The 11,957-nt window shown below is 37.0% G+C and overlaps 1 protein-coding gene across 3 annotated transcripts in view; it reads left to right on the top strand.

The window, feature by feature from the left end:
* Window positions 1-11,957, top strand: part of FER (FER tyrosine kinase) — a gene marked incomplete at both ends in the record, with an annotated part of 164,926 nt that overhangs the window by 13,867 nt on the left and 139,102 nt on the right. For all 3 annotated transcript variants that reach the window (XM_082012894.1, XM_082012893.1, XM_082012895.1), the window contains one exon: window positions 10,306-10,489. In XM_082012894.1, coding sequence (XP_081869020.1) covers window positions 10,306-10,489 — 184 coding nt within the window. The remainder of the gene's footprint in view (window positions 1-10,305; window positions 10,490-11,957) is intronic.

An 11,957-nucleotide genomic window follows, 5' to 3' on the forward strand; every position in this document is an offset into this window, starting at 1 on the left:
TGGCCTGTATGAGAAATACTCCTACTGGCTAGCAGGAGTAGGGAAGTGATCGTGCCTCTGTACTCGGCACTGGTGAGGCCGCACCTTGAATACTGTGTTCAGTTTTGGGCCCCTCACTACAAGAAGGATGTTGAGGTGCTGGAGTGTGTCCAGAGAAGGGCAACGAAGCTGGTGAGGGGTCTGGACCCAAGTCTTATGAGGAGCGGCTGAGGGAACTGGGGTTGTTCAGTCTGGAGAAGAGGAGGCTGAGGGGAGACCTTATCGCTCTCTACAACTACCTGAAAGGGGCTTGTGGCAACGAGGGTGTTGGCCTCTTCTCCCAAGTAACTAGTGATAGGACAAGAAGAAATGGCCTCAAGTTGCACTAGGGGAGGTTTAGATTGGATATTAGGAAAAATTTCTTCACTGAGAGGGTGGTCAAGCATTTGAACTGGCTGCCCAGGGAGGTGGTGGAGTCACCATCTCTGGAAGTGTTCAAAAAACGTCTGGATGTGGCACTTCAGGACGTGGTTTAGGGGACATGGTGGTTCTGGATTAATGGTTGGACTTGATGATCTTGAAGGTCCTTTCCAACCTTAGTGATTCTGTGATTCTGTGATCTTAGGGAAGTGAAGGCAGGCTGAGCTTGGGAAACGGAATGGTTCAAAAGTTGTGTCACTGGATAAAGGCCATGACACTGCTGGTTTTCCTGGGATCAATAAGAACTATGGTATGAGGAGATAATTTTCATAATCACCTGTGGTATTTAGATGTGCCTAGCATTATATAAAGTGCTGAGTTTAAGCAGATAACTTGAGTCAAGAAGGTCCCAAAATCAGTTAAATGGGTAATATAGAATAATCAATTCTAAAGCAGGTTCTACAAGCTGTGTCTTTTCTATTCAGTGTTGAAGACTTGGGAAATTGAAGGAGCTATGAGGAAATTCTTAATAGAGGAAATGCAGAAATTAGAGGGTTGCCTCCAAAAGCAGGGGCAACAATTTTTTTGCAAGAATTCACCATAAATTGTGTAATACATTCTTCAGTACTGGGAATCAGTTACCCTGAATATACATAGTTACATTGGCTTGATATATCACTGTAAGGGTAGGCTTTCTTTCTGTCATACCTAGGTTTTAAAATTGTTTGTTTGAATTTAAGAAGTGCTTAGTCCTTACTGAAACTCACATAAGAGAAAGATCATGCTGGGGTCCTACTAGTATTCCCTCCACTCATCAGTCTATGGAAGCAGATTTTAAGTCAAGATTCAGGATTCTTCAATGTAAAAATATTTTACTGCTTTAAAAAAATTGTTCTTAGAGGAAGACCTATTTGAAAGCCTTGGTCGTCTCATTCATGAGTATAAAGAATCTGTTCAGTAGAATAATGCAAACAAATAATATGAAGGAATATTCTTTTCCAAACACAATGAAATAAAGCTCTGTGGAAATGTGTGTCTCCAGAGTTGAAATAAATAAGGAAGTGACTATATGAGAGGTTTGTTATTGACAAACAAATGTGGAGACAGCAAAATATTCAGAAATTACCTCTGTTATTGAAAATGCTGAAAAGTTTGTAGATGAAAAGATAAATGCAGTTCTGGGAAATTATTTGAAAAACTGCTGTCATAAACATTGGGAAATGTCTAATAGATCACTATATGCGTTGACAGCTGTATACTTTAGTGCTGATATTTACAAAAATAAAAGACTCTAAGGAAAAAATGTGTTTTTTTCCTGTCTGAAACATAACTATGTGCTGGAGATCTGCGTGTTTTCTCAGAGGAGGATTGTTGCTTCATTCAACAAAAGCAAAAAAAAACCACCCAAAACTAAAAGCCCTGATACTCCCCTCTTTTTTTTCACTTTAAAGTTTTCTGAAGTCAAATGTTATGATAGTCTGGTGAGGTTATAATACAGAAAATTACAACTCTGAAGCCAAGCTTCTTGCCTTTTCTTGGGACCTTGCCTCTTGTCTCTTTAATCCTAACCTATAAGCTCTGCATTGGCTCCTCATCCATCCCCAGGCAGACCTCCATGTGCTCCAGCTGCTCTCTCTGGGCAACTCTCGTCTTCTTGTCCTGTCTTTCCCCAAGAGCCTGTATCTCTCCATTGCAACACTCCAGTTATGGGCACCATCCCACCACACCTCCATGATCCCGACAAGATCATAGCTCTGCAACTGCACACAGATGTCTAACTCATGTTTGTTCCCCATGCTGCATGCAGTAGTATGCAGGCACTTAAGCGTGTCACCCCAGCATCTTGAGTTCTGGAGAGGGTTTGGGGGGATTTTTCCACAGTGGTGCCTTGTAGGAACCTTCTTGCCCACATGCAGGTGCTGAATGTGACCTCACCCAAGCTCCATTTTGTTGATGCTCTGATCCCTTCCCATGACACCACCCCATGCCCTTTGCTCAGCAGTCTCGTCTGTTGCTCCTCAGGACTGCTGTTCACCCTCTCCCTCCCCTGTCACTCCTAATTTAAAGGCCTCATAATGAGGTCAGCCATTCTATTGGTAAAAACAGTTTTAGTCTGCTTAGTAAGGTGTTCCCTATCTCCCAGGCAAACAGTGGTCTGCAGACAGGGTCCCATGGTTGTAGAGCCCCAAACCATGTTGCCAGCACCAGCCCCACAGCTACTTATTGACCTGTATTGTCAGTGCCCTCCTTGCACTATTTCCCTTTACTGGCAGGATTGAGGAGGACACCACCTGGGACCCCATGCTCTTGACAGCTGCCCCAAGAGTTCTGTAGTCACTTTTGATACTGTCCAGGTTTCCCCTGGCAGTATCATTGGTGCCCACATTTATTATAACATTGCCTCTGCTGTTTTTCCCTATATTCCCTATATTTCCCTATATTCCCTATTTTATTCCCCATATTTTCCCATATCCACAAATTTGGGTGGCTTTGCTGTTTGCGCTTCTTGAACTCCAGAGGCACTTACACGAATTCTTCTACACATATGTTCTTGTCCTCCAAGTTTCTCTGGGATTGTTAGTCATAGTTTTCTTTATGCATAAAGATTTTCTTAGTCCCTATTACTCATGTGTAGATCTTTAGATTGACTGTCTAATTTTTTGATTTTGTTTTTCTTGTGAGTCTGCTGCTTTTCTGTTTCCACAGTTCTAGCATATTTAAGGCTTCTCACTGTGTTTCTATTGGGGTATATAACCCTCTATTGTCATGTCAGGTGTGTCTCTGCCTGCTTTTGAAACTAAATTAAATTAATTGTAAAAAATGGGACATACGTAATAAAATTATGTTCTCCTTTGTCAGATGGACATTACATTTATTAGTGTTCTTTCATGGGACAGTGTTCAGAGAAGCCAAAGGTCATTTTTCAGTGCAAGGAGCTATAAATCCATAAAGTTAATTCATCTGTTGTGAGCTAAGCCTTTACAATGATCTCTATTGACTCTTCTATGAACAGTTTGTCATCACTTCCGAATGGCTGAAGGTCATATGCTATCACTAAAGTTCCCAAGAATGAGAGGCAAGGGGCAGTCTTTGAAACACCGTAACATTGGACTCTAGACAGACTTTTTGAAAACTGGACAAGAAATTCTTTCTAATTGTAGACGTTCCAAAATGTCTACAATTCTGACAGATTTATGTTGTTTTCACAAATTCTGTAGTATATCAATTATGCCTCGTCAAAAAGCAATTATGATATTTATTGTATTTTAAGAGCAAACACTTAAGATAGAAAAATTAGAGAGTATCTCAAGTGTGAAAATATGCTTAGATGTTGTTAAGTTTTTAGCTTTCTGTGAATTCTCAAGTTTATATTCTTTAAATTTTTTTTCTCCTTTCCTGTCCTCAAAGGTCCCAAAGAAACAAACCAAATAAAACCAAAGCAAACTTAAGAACAAATAGCTTAATAACTGATACTTCTAGGAGATCTTCTAGACAGTTTTCATTACCGTTGTTGGAAAGCAACACTGAGAGCAAGAAATACAATCTTTCTGTAGAGTGGGATGTCATTGGTATAGGGTTTTGTCTGAGCTGAAAGGCTGATTTGTTACATTTCCAATGAAATAGAAGTTCAGAGCTTATGGTAATGTGTATCCATTGAAGTATAGCCTTGAGCTTTTTTATTAGCAGCTGATCTACAATGTAGACATAAAAAAATAATTTCTTAGTGCATTCAGTTTTGGAATTCTTTATGACATCTTTTTGTAGTTAAGCAGTCCAAAATGTTTGTGGTTGAGCTTTTTATTTTGAGGGGAGAGCTTTGTATTTCACGTTAGTCAAACCTGAGATTTTCACTGTATGTTGTTTCTCTTTGAAAAGAATAGATCTTTAGGAAAATCATTTTGTCTTTTGGATATTTACTTGCCCAGGCGTAGCTGAAGAGCTGTAACTAAAGCAGCTCAATTTTCTGTTGCAGAAACAACAAGCCTCAGTCATTAATTTAACTTATGCTACAGTGAAGCTAGATTTGAAATCTGAACAGATAAGCTTGTACCAAGTCTTGACTCGAGTCTTAAGATGTCAGACTACAGGTGACCTTCAGGAGGTGGATCCTTGTCCTGTGCGAATTAGTGGGTGCTGTACACTGTATTCCATTGAGTCAGAATTTTGCTGTTTGAATAAAACATCAAAATCTATAATGCAAACTGAAGACCTCACAAGTGTTAAATGATAACTATTTTTAGTAAACATAGAAGGGAATATAAGCCTTGATGTATAATTTTTGACCAAACAGAAAAAGTTGTAAGGGGGTAAAAACCTGAGCTCTTCAGTATACTTATTTCATTTTAATCCAAAATATGTATGAAAATTTTCTGTATTTGTAATATTTACTTTCTGAAAGTCAGTTTCTTTCAGGCATTTGCACTGTACGTTGATGCTTATTTGAAAGAAGATAAGTGATCATGATGAGCTGAAATTTTTCTCAATTGGTCTCAGTTTGTTGTCATATCTAGTGTCTGTTCTTCCATTCTAGGTGAATATGAGGCTGCCAGAGACTAATGCTTAAGATTGTAAGAACTTTGGAATAGCAAATCTGCCTTTTTAATAGAAAATACCCTAAACCTTTTTTTTCTGCATAACTCTGTTGTGCTGTATGTAGTAAAATCTTAAAAAAGTTTATATTAGAAATTGAAATATTTGACTCTCTAGAATGTTTGAAAAAGAATGTCAGCCTTTTCTTTGCAAATGTCAAACTTTCATAATTGAATTTTTGCAAGCTTCATAATAGTGTATGGCATGACATATTGTGTATGCAGTCAGTTTCTATAAACATTAAACATTTCTGTCAACAACTGATGGCAGTAGAATTATAATTAGAACTACTTATGAAATTCATTATATGGATAAAGAAAATTGGATGTTTTCCTGTCTGCTAATTGACGTGTAGAACAACTGTGTACTCTGCCTCACTGCATTTTACTGCTTTAAAAAATAAATTACAATATGGAAATAACACTGTAGCTGTTTCTTGTATTAATTATAGGTCCAAAGGCTGTATTTAAAAGTTGAGTGCATATGGTAATTTGATTTATTTTGCAATTGTTTGAGGTGTTCTGTTGAGGAATAATGTATACCAAAGGAATTTAGTCCTCAAGGCAGTTGTGAAAATGCTTAACCATTAATAAGGTTTCTGAAAGTGAGATAGTGTTGTTAAGTCTCTAGTTGTGTGGTTGTGATAATTTTTAGTGTAAATTTTCAGTTTAGTGTAACTGTTGAAGACTGATTGTTGTGGTTCATAGATCAGAAGCCTGTACTGATGGTACATGGTATAATTTGATATATGCTGATTTTTGGTAAGCTGAAAGCTGTTATGGGATGTATTTTAAAGATGTGCATGGACAAATTGTAGGTTTTAGGCTCTTGAAATATGACATACGGAGATAGTTTTGGGTTATGTAATCTAGGGCATGCTTGAGTAGGAGTGGCCAAACATACAATAAACCCAAGAAATGATTCAGCATTTCTCCCTCTGCTACCACCTTGTCTGCCTCTTTCTGTTTCTCTGGCCAGTGTTTCTCCCAAGCGAATGGTCCAGGGCAAGGAAAACTGGGTGCTTTCAGTTCTGACTTCCAGCTGCCTAGTCCCTTCCTCTTTCATCCAGTCCCTGTACTGTAACTACTACTTGACCTCTTCCCCTCCAGAAGCTCTTCAGTCACCTTCCGTAATTTCCCCACGTTCACGTACCTCTCATTCTCCAGAAAGACCTTATAGTGTATATGTTTTGGTCTGCAGATGACCACGTTGACACGGGTAGCTAGTACATTGACACTGTAGCCTACTGTATTTAGAGTGTGTATGATACTTAGATTTATTCTGAAATTAGTTGAGGTGTTCTGCTGAGGAATGATGTATATAGAGAAGGAATTTAGTGCTCAAGGCAGATGCGAAAATGCGATTGTATACCATCCCGCTATATTGCTACACTGGTGTAAAACATGCACATGTTTGGTGGTATCTAACTTCTGGGATGTTACTCTGGGTGTGATATGTTGCATTTTTTTTTTCCTCCCACTAAATGGTCTGTGTTTAATTTAGAATTAAATAGTGCAATGTTTTTATGTTTTGGGGAAGTAAAAAAATTACAGTCTTCCCATGAAACACGAGTTTTGGTTGTTTGCCAAAGTCAAAATCTGTTATCTCTGGCAAAAGTTTTAGAGAAAGTTGAGATCGTTGTCTCACCAAAACAATTTTACAGAAATTTTTGAAGTGGATTATTGCCTTCATACCTTAATGAAAACTATTTCTCTGGTGACAACTCTGAAGTTGTGTTTTGTCTTTGTTATGGAGAGTAGCTTGGTTCATTTAGCTAAACTATAGTGTAAGAAACCTCTTCCTTCCATGTATAAAATTAGGTCAGCAGTCAGTTTGTTATCAATTAGTTAACAGACATAATATCCTTTTAAAGTAATTTTTATTAGTGTCAATTTAAAATGTAGCTGACAGTGGTGAGCAAATTGTCTAGAGAGCCGTATGAGGGGACAAACATAGACAGCTGTCTCATTTCATGGTAATTTGTTACCTAGGGAATTCCTGAGCAAGAAGTGCTTGTGTCTCTTAGTTCTTAGTAGCTCTTTAGGACTTTTTTGTGTACACATCTCCATTGACAATTAAATGTCCTAAGTTTTTCATGTTTACAATAGCTTTGACCAAAAGATTGCATAGGTTAGCTACGTGCTAGTTAAAGAAGAATGGCCTTTGTTTTTAACAAAGTACATACTATTTCCATATAATGCCTTGCTGTTGTTACATTGAAAGAGGTTGGGAAGGTCTATTAACTGTGTGTCCCCTCTCATATGTTGCTTCTCAGTCTCCTGGTGCTTCAGGAGTCTTCATTTCAGTCATTCCTTCTGTTTTTCGTGTGTTTCCTACCTTTCTGATGCTTGATGTCTTTCTCTAAACCTTTTTCATTTCAAGTATGTCCTCCTTGAGGTGAAAGAACTGCATGCTGTTTTATGTGGATTTAATCAGTGGCATAATAATGCTGTCTAGTCCTTTGCTAAATAACATCTTTTCTGACGGCTGCTGAACACTGAATTAACATTTCCATAGATCTTTCTGTACTAATCCCAAGATCTCATTCCTGAGTGCATTCAGTAAGCTTGCAACAGATGACTAAGCTTGAATAGGTTTTTCCCCATATGCATCTCTATAAATATTCACACTATAAATTTACCTTTTTGTAATTTAATCAGTACATCTTAAGGATTTTTTCCAGTTCTTCACACATTTGGTTCCCCTGTTTGCTTCCTGCAGACAGCAACATCATCATCATCATCTTTATCACCTCATTTATCAGGACCCAACTGATATTCCTGGGTCACTCCATTAAATGCCTACTCCCTCCTGTGAAAACTGATCATAATATACTTCAGCTAAAACTTTCTTAAATTCCTTTAAAGTTCCAAAGCTAAACACCATCCAGTCCTCATAATTTCTTATTTCATTTATTTAACTTCTCGTTCTGACATCTCAGAAGAGAGATTCATTGACTCTTTCATAAACCGACATTTCAGCCTGGAAATCTCTATAGATCTTTCACAGTGAACACAGATGCAAAAAAAAAATTACTTTTTTTTTCTACTAGCTCCTTTTAGATAGTGACTGTCCTTTACATTGTCTGTAAAGCTTGCTGTCTCCAATGTATATCATAGAATCATAGAATAGTTTGGATTGGAATGGACCTTTAAAGGTCATCTAGTCCAACCCCCCTGCAAGGGTCAGGGACATCTTTATCTGTATCAGCTTGCTCAGAAAGTATGAAAGAGGATTTGTTACAGTTCTGCAAGTTTTTCCTTCAACTTTTTTTGACATGCCTTAATGCATTTCTGTGTTTTAATTTATTGGGAGTTCACAACTCTTTGTGTATTCCTCATGACAATTTCAGCTTTTTGAGGTCTACTCTCAAGCCTCTGTTCTGCAATGTAGCTGTGAATGATTCCTTTTTCTTTCTTCTTAACTGCTTTGTGATAGGTGCTAAAAATGTTAAAATACAATCTTTTTTATTACTTAAATTATTTTAAGGGCATAAGAAATGCATGTGCACAAGAAATGCAAAGTGGTCTGAATGCGATTGGTTTAGTATATGTGTAGCTGTGCAGGCTAATTGTGAATTTGCACTTGATACTTGCAGATACAGGATTCATTTAAAATGCTTTTAATTCATGAAAAAGTAGTAAGACAATTCATAAATATGAAGAAGATAATAAGGATATGAGTAAGATCTTATGTGTCTCGATAAGGAATCATGTCAAAATAATCTTATATCCTTTTATGACAAGGGCAATGAGTGATCAAGTTGAAAATAGCAGAGGTGCAAAACTGCATAAAGCTTCTTGGAGAATGGTTGTTAATGAGGTCCTGTCAGAATAATGTATTTTATGGGACATTGCAGGGTATATGTTGAGATTAGGTTTGGGTGGTCTTTCAGTGTTTCATTACTTTGTTTCAGAGTTTGTTTATTAAATTCCCAAACATCACTATGCCTCGAAGGGATTGAAGGTGCACTGGAGGGCAGTTGCAGAGTTAAAAGTAATTTGATAAACTGAGAGGTGAGTCTCAAAAAAGTAGTGTATTTGGCAGGATCAGATGCCAAAGCAAATGTAATCAGTGATGCCGTGTTTGTATGGTATTCAGAAAAGACACGCGCTTTTTTTTTAATTAAATTTTTTTTATGAGCTAGAAGTATCTAGAATGTGAAGTTATTCTTTGGTTTTGAGCCTTGACTGAAGTTGCACTTCTGTAAGATTGTGGACCAGTCAACTGGAAAAAGATGACGGGACTTAGAAGGGGAAGACCTGTAGATCTGTTAGTATGAAGTTTAGAAGACTGGACTTAGAGTGTGCAACCTAATATATAAAAGATGGATTGCAGAGAATGGTCAAATCTATTTTTCATACCCATGGCACATATGAAGTAACTAAGGGTTTAAATTAAAGCAATAAAATTTTACATTGGAAAGTGAAGGGGCAGGGAGATGGGGGAATGCTTTCATCTAGCATAGGACTAGACCTGAACGGTACTAGGAAGTTGCAAAGTTATCTGTCATTGGAGATCTTAGGAAAATCATAAAAACTGTGGCACATATTTTGTGCAATTTAACTCTGGCAAAGAATAGAATAGTTGACCTCTTGAAGTACCTTGTAGCTCTCAGGTTCAGCACTGAACTGGTCTTGTCAGCATGAACTCAAGGACTTCTAGGCTCTAACAGTGTAAAGCTGAGATGTAGAGCTGACCTCTTGATCAGGATACTGACAGTGATAGGGAAAGGTTAGGTTGTAGCAGAGAAGCTGCCCATTTTGAGCAGGAGTGATAGTGTGAGAATTCAGCTACTCATATGAAGACTGCAGCATTGCTTCATTGAGATGATATGTAGCAATAGAATTTTTGCTCACAATAAATGACAGATTTTTAATGAATCATGGGTCAGACCTAGTAGGACATCTCGTACTTTCTTGATTAAAAAATGTTTATTTTCTCTGAGACAAATAAAAGATTAGCTTAGTGATAGTCATATGTGTGAGTTTTGTTCCTTAATCCTCATAGTTAAATTGTTTTTATACCTGCATAGATAGTGGTTTTAATATACTTTCAGATAAAGAATTCTTACATTTCTGCTCAAAGAAAATACAGCATTTTTTCTTACTTAATCTTTTAATTAGAAAACCAAGACATTTGGTCTTACTAATAACCTGAAAATGGTTAGATTTTACCTTCTTCTGAGAAGTGCCTTGAAAGGACTACTGTAGAAAAAGGTGCAAACTTATCATAAATCTAATAGACTTATGTCATCTACAAGTTTGTATACTTTTAAATCACTATGTGCATTTTTCTTCTTTTGTTTTCTCGTAGGAAAGGAGACTGAGAAAGCCAAAGATCGGTGTGATAAAGCCACTATGAAGCTTCATATGTTGCATAATCAATATGTGTTGGCACTGAAAGGAGCACAGTTACATCAGCACCAGTATTATGATACTACACTTCCTCTGTTACTTGATTCACTACAGAAGATGCAAGAAGAAATGATTAAAGCCCTGTAAGATGTATTCTTATGTATTTTTAACTTGCAGAATTTAATGTGTAATATTCTAATTAATTTATAGGATTATTTGAAAATAGGAAACTGTGATTAATTAATTGTATATCAAGGGATAATGAAAAAAAGATCTTTTAATCTTTCAGTTGAAAATAACTGTGCATAGAAAAGTCTATCCAAATAATACAGATAGTAGTTTTGAGTGGATACTTAAACATTCTAGCAAGACACTGTCTTCTTATAAAACTTCAAAATCTTACAGATTAACTGCAGTGTTTATAGCTGAGCGCATGCTTTGTCCTTCAGCTGGTATACTATGGCAAGTTTGTTGCCTTTCTGATAGTCTTACTTTTATGAACTTCCAACAACAACAAATTCGGTTTAAACTGGCCTTTAAAGTCATTGTGAAGGAGGGCCAGGCAGATGCATGGTTAATCATATATGTGGGAGTAGTAACAGGATCGTGTAAACCTGATCTCACTATAAGGAATCCAACCTTAAAAATACAATTACTTTTTTCCTGAAAGATTGTTTTTTACGTCATTACAGAATATGTGCAAACCGATGATCTCAGAGAAAAGACAATGAGAACTTTAAGCCCTCTTTTCTGGTTTGTAACCACCATGCTGCCTCTTTGTCTTTCCTGAAGAATGGAGTTGGTTAGGGAGTCTGTTCTGTAGGTCTTTTTCTACATTTAGAACGCTTAGCTGAAAAGAATGGGCAGTTACTTTTTTGTGTAGATATTGTTCATTTAGATGTGAGGCACTCTTCAGTTTCTTACCTTCTTGCAAGTCTACCTTCATCTTGACTTCAGCGCACAGGAAGTTGGGGAGAGTTGGGGTTTTCATGCTTTACATGCTTACGTGGTGCAGACACCATTAACCGCCCTATTGCAGTATTAATTCCTTTGATTCTTGTGTGGGTATTGAAATTAAATAGGCTTCTGTAGTAGTTTCTGTACAGTCCTTTTAATCTTAATTTTGTATGTAAAATCACAGCAAAATCCTACAGTTAAATTTGTGTGCTGTAGCTAAGGTGATTTTTCAGAATTGTGAGATATGATAATTCAGTGCAGAGTTTTATGATGGAACAAGAACCTATTGAACCCACCCACTGTTGCTATATCTGGAGTAAAAACCTGTAAAAAAATATTTTTGTCACTACATAGACATTTTCTGTGAGATCTGAATGTGTTGGAAAATTACTCCTTTTTAATATTTTTGGTCTACGTAAAGAGGTGGTGATTTCAGGCATAGAGGCTGGTGTGGCCATCTGTGTGAAACATACGTCCTTAATAATTCTGGTTTTGCAGACGAATTAATTTAGTAAAATTGAAGAAGTGTAGATTAACATTGCTAATGATTTTGCTGTTGTTGTAATTGACATAGATTCCCTTTCTCTTTGATATGGCATTTCTGTACTTGACAGTCACCTATCTTTTTGTCACACTCTTGAACTATTTTCTGGA

This window comes from Phaethon aethereus (genome assembly GCF_964289735.1).
Source record: "Phaethon aethereus genome assembly, chromosome: Z".
NCBI lineage: Eukaryota > Metazoa > Chordata > Aves > Phaethontiformes > Phaethontidae > Phaethon > Phaethon aethereus.